The sequence below is a fragment of the Oncorhynchus kisutch genome, unplaced genomic scaffold, assembly GCF_002021735.2.
Source record: "Oncorhynchus kisutch isolate 150728-3 unplaced genomic scaffold, Okis_V2 scaffold715, whole genome shotgun sequence".
NCBI classification, from domain to species: domain Eukaryota; kingdom Metazoa; phylum Chordata; class Actinopteri; order Salmoniformes; family Salmonidae; genus Oncorhynchus; species Oncorhynchus kisutch.
In genome coordinates this window covers 22,756-32,500 of record NW_022262660.1, presented here as the reverse complement: position 1 = coordinate 32,500, position 9,745 = coordinate 22,756, and the positions used below count along the sequence as shown (strand labels likewise).

At 44.9% G+C, this 9,745-nt stretch overlaps 1 protein-coding gene across 1 annotated transcript in view; it reads right to left on the bottom strand.

Moving 5' to 3' along the window:
* Positions 1-2,793: 2,793 nt before the first annotated feature.
* LOC109879671 (probable phospholipid-transporting ATPase IH) overlaps positions 2,794-9,745 on the bottom strand; it is a gene marked incomplete at its 5' end in the record, with an annotated part of 28,071 nt that continues 21,119 nt past the window's right edge. The window contains 5 exons of the mRNA XM_031815957.1: positions 2,794-3,512; positions 4,211-4,317; positions 7,209-7,374; positions 7,649-7,752; positions 8,419-8,484. Of these exons, the coding sequence (XP_031671817.1) occupies positions 3,461-3,512; positions 4,211-4,317; positions 7,209-7,374; positions 7,649-7,752; positions 8,419-8,484 (495 nt within the window). The remainder of the gene's footprint in view (positions 3,513-4,210; positions 4,318-7,208; positions 7,375-7,648; positions 7,753-8,418; positions 8,485-9,745) is intronic.

Sequence of the window (9,745 nt, the reverse complement as noted above, 5' to 3'; positions counted from 1 at the left end):
AACAAGCCAGCTCACAGTTGAACACGTGGGAGTTTTGTTCAATAGCATCCATCCTTGTTTGCTGATATTACTAAGATCCTAAAACACAGATATCTGTCATAATGACAGGCTTTAAGGAGTAGGCTTCATATACATTCAATATTCTGAAGCATAGCCAGCAACACCTACAGGACTAAAACAGTCAAATGCACATACGCTCTCTTTCTCCATCTTTCTGAGGGTTTGTCGCTCACAAAACCAACATTTTCCTCCAAACCAACTGACATTTGAGTTGAGCTCTAGGCCTTTTCAAACAGGAAACCTAACAGAGACAAAATGCTACACAGAATATCAAACAAAGAATCTCAATACAATCCATTCTAGACAATACAGTAAACTTAGAATAGCGTAGTTTGCTTCAAGTTTTCAAGCTTTTATGGAATAGGTTTCGACTGGACTAGACCTCAAAGCAATTAAGAGAGAGAGAAGTTATATTTCAGTTTGGAGAGTGTTGAACCGTCAGAGAAAGAGAAGTTATGCTTGTTTGATTCATAAACTCACAGAGAAGCTCATTACATCCAATGGTATGACAGAGGCAGAGCATGCAAACAAGTCAGTTAACATTATAAACAACCCTAAACGACTGTCTAATACCAGTCTCATTCATCCTCTAACTAATTAACAGATGACCACAGAAGTGTTGATAAAAACACTAGTTCTCACCATTTTTGGAGTTATCCACTTCCTTACAGCCGTCCAATCATAATTTAGTCATCCATTGTAATCATTCATTCATGAATCAATCATTCACTAATTCATTCATTATTTGTAAACCTTGTCATAGCAATGTCCAGTGTTATAGTTCTGACTGTGGTGTAATTTCCAGTGTTATAGTTCTGACTGTGGTGTAATGTCCAGTGTTATAGTTCTGACTGTGGGGTAATGTCCAGTGTTATAGTTCTGACTGTGGGGTAATGTCCAGTGTTATAGTTCTGACTGTGGGGTAATGTCCAGTGTTATAGTTCTGACTGTGGTGTAATGTCCAGTGTTATAGTTCTGACTGTGGTGTAATGTCCAGTGTTATAGTTCTGACTGTGGTGTAATGTCCAGTGTTATAGTTCTGACTGTGGGGTAATGTCCAGTGTTATAGTTCTGACTGTGGTGTAATGTCGAGTGTTATAGTCATGACTGTGGTGTAATGTCCAGTGTTATAGTTCTGACTGTGGTGTAATGTCCAGTGTTATAGTTCTGACTGTGGGGTAATGTCCAGTGTTATAGTTCTGACTGTGCGGTAATGTCCAGTGTTATAGTTCTGACTGTGGTGTAATGTCCAGTGTTATAGTTCTGACTGTGGGGTAATGTCCAGTGTTATAGTTCTGACTGTGGGGTAATGTCCAGTGTTATAGTTCTGACTGTGGGGTAATGTCCAGTGTTATAGTTCTGACTGTGGTGTAATGTCCAGTGTTATAGTTCTGACTGTGGTGTAATGTCCAGTGTTATAGTTCTGACTGTGGTGTAATGTCCAGTGTTATAGTTCTGACTGTGGGGTAATGTCCAGTGTTATAGTTCTGACTGTGGTGTAATGTCGAGTGTTATAGTCATGACTGTGGTGTAATGTCCAGTGTTATAGTTCTGACTGTGGTGTAATGTCCAGTGTTATAGTTCTGACTGTGGGGTAATGTCCAGTGTTATAGTTCTGACTGTGGGGTAATGTCCAGTGTTATAGTTCTGACTGTGGTGTAATGTCCAGTGTTATAGTTCTGACTGTGGGGTAATGTCCAGTGTTATAGTTCTGACTGTGGTGTAATGTCCAGTGTTATAGTTCTGACTGTGGTGTAATGTCCAGTGTTATAGTTCTGACTGTGGGGTAATGTCCAGTGTTATAGTTCTGACTGTGGTGTAATGTCCAGTGTTATAGTTCTGACTGTGGTGTAATGTCCAGTGTTATAGTTCTGACTGTGGTGTAATGTCCAGTGTTATAGTTCTGACTGTGGTGTAATGTCCAGTGTTATAGTACTGACTGTGGGGTAATGTCCAGTGTTATAGTTCTGACTGTGGGGTAATGTCCAGTGTTATAGTTCTGACTGTGGGGTAATGTCCAGTGTTATAGTTCTGACTGTGGTGTAATGTTCAGTGTCTTTACATTTCAGTGAAGATTCATAATACCACCTAATAACAGACGGCCATCTTAAATATCATTGCTGCTTTCAATGAAACAGACGCACTCACGCACACGCACACACACACACACACACACACACACACACACACACACACACACACACACACACACACACACACACACACACACACACACATCCTTATCTATATATGGGACATCCATATACTTTTGTTCCTCTTGGTTTGAACTGATCCCACAATGCACCACAGGACCACAAGACATCTACTGTCAAGCAGCTAAATGTGTCTAGAAAAACCTTGGTTTTGGTACAGTCCCCCCTCCATCTCCTTTTCTCGTTCTCTCTCTCCTCACACCCACCACACAGACTGTGTTCTTAGGAGACGGATGGAGGGATGCATGACCGGATGAAGGAGTGAATGGATGAATGGATGAGAGGAGGAGTGGAGGATGAGAGGAGGCGGCAGTGAGGAGGAGGAGATGTAGTGAGGCTCGGGAGGACAGATCCACACGAGCATCACTTCAAAAGGAACAAGAGGAGAAACGGTAGAGGTAAAAAAAACACATGAAAAAATTAAACAGAGAAGATCTGAGGGAGGGAGAGAGCACACAGTGACAGATGAGATCTTAAGGCCCCTGACAGACTCTTGAGAGAATTATAACACTCTTATAACACCTTCATGAGGCTCTCACGCATCGTGTGAGACTTCTATGGGTATGTTCTATATTATTTATGCCAAGGGACAGAGCAAAGCAGCTGAGCATAATGTCTACATTCTACATGTTGCATTTCTGTAACAGAGATCCACTGCTCTTAAAGGCTTCAGATCTGAGTGTGAGAGATGTTAGATATCTACATGGACAACGTTAAAGCCCAGAAACAAAGTAGGTTCTCTCTCCTATCTAATACTGTCCACCAATCCTGGTGTGGTGTAAGGCAGAATTTCTCTTCCTCTGTCCCACCCAGTCTCAGTGTAAGGCAATAACCAGCAAGGCAAGCCATTGAAAAAGTATTTTCTGAGCCTTTGGTTCCAGACTACTGTGTATTTCAAAGGAAACACTGTGTAGATGTTAAGGCGGAAAAGGATTCCCATGCATACTGGTTTCCCACTGTGGGTCCTTAGCACTACGTGAGGCAGGATGCCTCAGCTTCCATGTCAGGAAATGGGACGGTTACAAGGGGGAATGGAGGTATAATCACATCACTCCACAGTAGACACAAGGACAGTCTATGACACGGGATGCTACACACACACACACACAGAACTGTCTCTAGTCCAGTAGAGATAAACCACTATCACGGCCTAGCCACTTACAACTGAACTGGAAAAGACTAATGTCTTATGGCGTATTCCTGGATAAGACATATGCACAGAGGCAACACCAGTTTGTTCTATAGAAAGCAGGACAGAAAGAGAGAGGAAGAGAGGAAAAGACAAGACAAAAGAAAAACAGGAAAGTGTGGTCAGTTAAAGCACATGCAATACCCCTTTACATCTTCCATTCATACTGGGCATCCCTGCTTTATGACACTTCAAATGACATCATCACTGACAGACAGTTGACAGACAGATACGGGGGAGTGGCACACACCCACACACTGCAGGGTGGGTCTGTGGGGTCGGAGCCACAGTAGACATTAATGGGTGGAGCCAAGGCCCTTTCCACCATTCCACAGGCACTGCTTGCCTGGAGCCAAGTCTGTTCAGTTCACTCAGCTCCTTGTGCTAACACAACACAGCCGTAGGACTGTGGATCATGTGGATCGTCCTTCTGTGTGTATTTGGTGTTTGTTTGCTTTTTCACAATGACATTGGTAACTGTACGCGTCTAGATTAGGTATCTATTGTCTAGAGGACAGATTGTTCCAATGACCACTCAACACTGAAATATTGGTCTAGACTTCCAGTCTAAATCAGACTAAACTCCACTCTAGACTACACCGAGGTCTCAGGCCCTGCCCCATTGTGTGCGTAGCCAGCCCCAGAGTGATGGGAGTTGCCGGCGAATCGGAGGAGTGGGGTGAAAGTGCAGTAGTCGGGCCCGCTCCTCCAGTGGGTGAACATTAGTTTTTTGGTGAAGGGTTCAGACCTTCTGGGAATGGGGTTCTGGTGGTCGGCCCTCCTGCGCGTGGGCGCGTGGAGAGATGCCAGCGGGGTGAACTCCGATAGCTGGCCGTTATACAGCTTGTCTGCATTCTGTAAGGGAGGGATGGAGAGATGGGAGGAGAGAGAGGAAAGAGGGAGAGAACAGAGGAGTTATTATCTGGATCAAGGGAAGTGGTAGCCAATTCAGGTCCTCAAAAGGTGTGGTGTGTGAAGGCTTTTGTTCCAGCCCAGCATTAACCTGATTCAACCATTTCAACTATTTCAACTTATCGTGGTCTTTAATTAAAAAATGTTTTATTTAATCCAGTGAGTCTAAACTGGGTAGGAACAAAAGCCTGCATACGACACTCTGCTGTCTGCCAGAACCAGGATTGACCACATGGTGGAACCAGAAGACGACAAACCCCACCACTACCCCTACCCCAAAACAACATCAACACAAACACACCAGACCCTGTTAGCAAAAGATGTCAGGGAGCAAAACATAAGCAAACTGAAGAAGTGAACGGTCGGTCAAAGCATGCAGCATGTCCACATCAAGGTGAATACGGCTGTTCAGTCTCAGACAAACACTCTGCCGAGCTTATAACTGGACTCACTGAACATCAATCAAACCTATTGTGGATTGGTGAAAGCTAGATTCTAAACCTCCCTTTCACCTATCCTGCCATACACAATTCAGTGCTTACTACCTCTAGGTGGAGGAACCAATTCAGGATGTATTCGAAATGTATAGGAACAGGGCCCAAGCCAGACCATATGGTGTTAGGCAGGGGAGGGAGATCCTGGCAGTATGAGCCTTCTGCTTAAGTCAGTTGGGACTTTGGGATAGATCGAGAATCTGTCTGGTCAGGACAGGAGTCTAGCCTCACAGGCTAAACAGACGGACTACATGGTTTAATTAAGGAGAGGTCTGGCCCAGAGACTTAGTATGCTACAGGGGAGCCACACATCTCCTGACATCCTACTCATTCAGCTGATGCCGATTGTGTTACCTTGAGCTCGTTACTAAACACAGGCTGCAGTACCTTCTGTAAACACTGGAGGGGGTAAGTGCTCTACTTTAAAATAGTACTTGTTCCGCTGTCACAAAACAATTGCTATGGCACTGATGATAAACGCATTCAGCATTCAAAAAGAGAATAACACCTAATTGATATGTTAAACTAGTTGTTTTACCAGGAAACATATTTCATTCATTAGGGTAATGAACAACTCTTAGACTGATGGCATAATGCTTAAAACTTCATCTGGGACTAGACAGCCTGTCAGTGCCCCCCCCCCCCAGCCCTTCACCCAGCTCTTCACCCCAGCCCTTCACCCAGCTCTTCACCCAGATCTTCACCCAGCCCTTCACCCCAGCCCTTCACCCAGCTCTTCACCCAGCTCTTCACCCAGCTCTTCACCCCAGCCCTTCACCCAGCTCTTCACCCAGCTCTTCCACCCCAGCCCTTCACCCAGCTCTTCACCCAGCTCTTCACCCAGCTCTTCACCCCAGCTCTTCACCCAGCTCTTCACCCAGCTCTTCACCCAGCTCTTCACCCAGCTCTTCAACCAGCTCTTCAACCAGCTCTTCAACCAGCTCTTCAACCAGCCCTTCTCCCAGCCCTTCACCCCACTCTTCACCGCAATCTTCACCCCAGCCCTTCACCGCACTCTTCACCCCACTCTTCACCCCAGCCCTTCACCGCACTCTTCACCCCACTCTTCACCACCCCAGCCCTTCACTGCACTCTTCACCCCACTCTTCACCCCAGCCCTTCACCCCACTCTTCACCCCAGCCCTTCACCCCAGCCCTTCACCGCACTCTTCACCGCACTCTTCACCACATTATTCACCTCACTCAGAGTCGGTACCTCCTGTCTTTACCGTGGTGAGGCTAGGCCTCTGAGGTGGACAGGGCAACCCCCCCATCTAGCAGGGAGTCCCGGCTGTAGGTCATAACTCCATCAACGTTTCTATCAGCCCTCATTCGCTGTGGACAGCAAGATACACACTCAACACACATAGATCTAAACACACACACACACAACATAGATAGATCTGCACAAACACACACACACGCACACACACACACCAAGACTGACACTTGCCATTTTGAAGGGGCTTCAAATATCTGTTTCATGTCAGATACATTGTTTCTGTATTTATGAATGAGCATTCTAACCAACGCTCTTTCAAGGTACACTTAATGCACGGCATGGACATGCAAGTCAACAGGCACCTGTAAGCATTCACCACTACATGTCCATGCAGAGACACAGAGGGAGGAGAGGGCATGCGGATAGGTTGAGAGAGGGTCACCTGACCTCCTAGTCAGGGGGTTGGGTTAGAAACTGAGTCTGCTTGAAGTCTGGGAGAGCATAAAGATGGTGGACTGCTCAGAGGTAAGACATGGCCGCTTTGTCTGCCGTTCCCAAGGAGACAGAGCCAGGTCAGAGGGGTCAGAGGGTAGAGGTTAAAGGTCACACAGGCCAGTAGAGAGGGCAGGCAGGGACAGAGGAGAGGAGAGAAGTGTTAAAAGGAACACTTTGTATCTTAAAAAACACTTGATGTTCACCATCAATCACTATTTCAGGAAGAGGAAAGAGGAGGGTGTTAGAAGAGAGGTTAGAGGAATCACTGCACACAGTACAGACAAATGGCACATTTAGTAGTGAGAGAAATTCCAGACAGCCAGACACACAACTCTCAGCCTTTCAGAATGGGTAACAGGTTATACAATGTTTCCCTCCAGATTAGTTGTTTGAGAAGAAGAAGTGAACACTACACACTGATTCAACAGCTCACTTACTTGAAGAAGACCTGGAATATATCCACAGGCAGCATACAGCTAAAGTCACGGTGATACATATATATATATATGATATACACAATGCACATTTAATCATCTGATTTTAAATGTAAGCATGTGTGCATGTACTTCTGTGCATAATGTGTGTGTGTGTGTGTGTGTGTGTGTGTGTGCGCGCTCGCCCACCTGGATGCGTTCTGTGGTGGTGGGCCACAGGGCCCTGCAGACGACCTTCTTGACCACGTCAGGCAGCAAACTGGTGACGATGAGCAGGATGATGCTGAGCCAGGCCGGACCGCTGGACAACATCTGAATAAACACATAGTACATCCTCTGGTAGTTCAGGAAGGGCCTGGGGAGAGGAGAGAGGATCTAGTTATTATACATCTAGAACCTCTCAATGAACACATAGTACAACCTCTGGTAGGGACACAGAGGACAGGATCTATTTTGTCTATATTTATGTTTATAACATCTGCATAAACATATAGTACAACCTCTGGTAGGGAGACCGAGAAGACAAGATCTATTTCACCTATATCTATGTTTATAACATCTGCATAAACACATAGTATTTCCCCTGGTAACATGAAGAACAGAAAGCTATAGGATATACTAAAACATACCAAATGATGCCTCCCCAAAGCAGAGAGAAGATGACGAAGAAAAGCAGCGAGCCCCAGATGACAAAGTGGTTGATCCATGTCCAGTAGTGTGTGTCCAGGGCGAGCTGTGAGATGGAGAGAGACAGAGAGAGACACAGAGACAGAGAGACAGAGAGAGAGACAGCGAGAGAGACAGACAGAGAGAGAGACAGAGAGAGACAGAAAGAGAGACAGAAAGAGAGAGACAGAAAGAGATAGCGGTGGTGATGGGTAGGATGTTACTGTAAAGTAGTGCCTTAGCGGTGGTGATGGGTAGGATGTTACTGTAAAGAAGTGCCTTAGCAGTGGTGATGGGTCGGATGTTACTGTAAAGTAGTGCCTTAGCGGTGGTGATGGGTAGGATGTTACTGTAAAGTAGTGCCTTAGCGGTGGTGATGGGTAGGATGTTACTGTAAAGTAGTGCCTTAGCGGTGGTGATGGGTAGGATGTTACTGTAAAGTAGTGCCTTAGCGGTGGTGATGAGTAGGATGTTACTGTAAAGTAGTGCCTTAGCGGTGGTGATGGGTAGGATGTTACTGTAAAGAAGTGCCTTAGCAGTGGTGATGGGTTGGATGTTACTGTAAAGTAGTGCCTTAGCGGTGGTGATGGGTAGGATGTTACTGTAAAGTAGTGCCTTAGCGGTGGTGATGGGTAGGATGTTACTGTAAAGTAGTGCCTTAGCGGTGGTGATGGGTAGGATGTTACTGTAAAGTAGTGCCTTAGCGGTGGTGATGAGTAGGATGTTACTGTACCTTTAAGGTGACTGTGAACACCAGCACAGTGAAGACCAGAGTCCCAAACGTCCAGTTACCAAACATCTGTGGAGAGGAAGGTATTACAGAGAGAAATCACACTATTAGACATGCAGCCATTTCAGAGGACAGTATGCTACTGTAATTACAGTCAGCCTTGACTAACTAAATTTCCTTTGCATTACTACATATGTTTGTTGCTATGTTTAGCTTTTAAAATGAGCAATTATCCAGGATTAATCCATACAAAATCACACAGTTTAGTTGTATTTTCCAGAGATGTTTTTTTTCATTCAGTTATATGAAGTCAAACCAGTGCAGAGATGGAAAATGGATATTAAACTATTTTCAAGCTGCTTCAAACAACAACAATATGTGCACTATTTCTCTTAATTCTGCATTTAAAGTACATAATAACCTGAAATTACCTAGATGTGTCTCTAAAATAAACATTTTTACAAATAAGACATGTTCTGTACGTTCAAATAGCTTGTGATGTTGATGGAATGCTAATACCCAAACCAACGGTGATGAGGGTCAACAACATGAAGTTACCTACCAACACATAAACCCACCTGCTTTCCTCAAGGGGGCTTAAAGGGAGAATTCCCCCCAATGTATGAATACACCTGACAAACCTTGACTGAGGGAGAACTATCCTTGTAACAGTCAAAATGAGCTGCTTCTTTAAAACTACTGCAAGGGCCAATGAAATGCAGTGATAGAAGAGAACCATGAAAAACAGACTCCTTCTGTCTGTGTTGTTTATACTTGCTGTTTTCTTCCTTTCCTTTTTTTCTGCCAAATATACCACCAAGACAATAAGTTTGAAATAGAAGTCTAGTCAGCTCCACAGACGGTCATTTTGTTTCAAATTGCATAACTATGAAATATCCAACCCGATATCCAGTCCTATACAACAATATCCGTCAAATGTACTTGGCCATTCATTTCCTTTGTCACATACTGTAGTCTATAGTGTACGGGTGGAACAGTGTGAACCCTAAGCTCTAATACCCTGATGCCTGACCCAGTCTTACAGTCTTCAGCCTTGCGTTCTGACAGGAGATGACATCTTAGAGTAGGGGTAGCCAATCCTGGTCCTGGAGGGTCGCGGCGTGTACAGGCTTTTGTTCCAGCCCAGCTCTAACACACCAGATCAATTGTGTTATAGATCAATACCATTTGTTGATTATCTACAACAGGTGTGTTAAAGCTGGGCGGAAACAAAACCCTGACCTAAAGACTCAATATGAGCCGTTCCCTACCACCCTCCATGGTGGATGTCTACTAGCAGAAACCACTGCCTACCACCCTCCATGGTGGA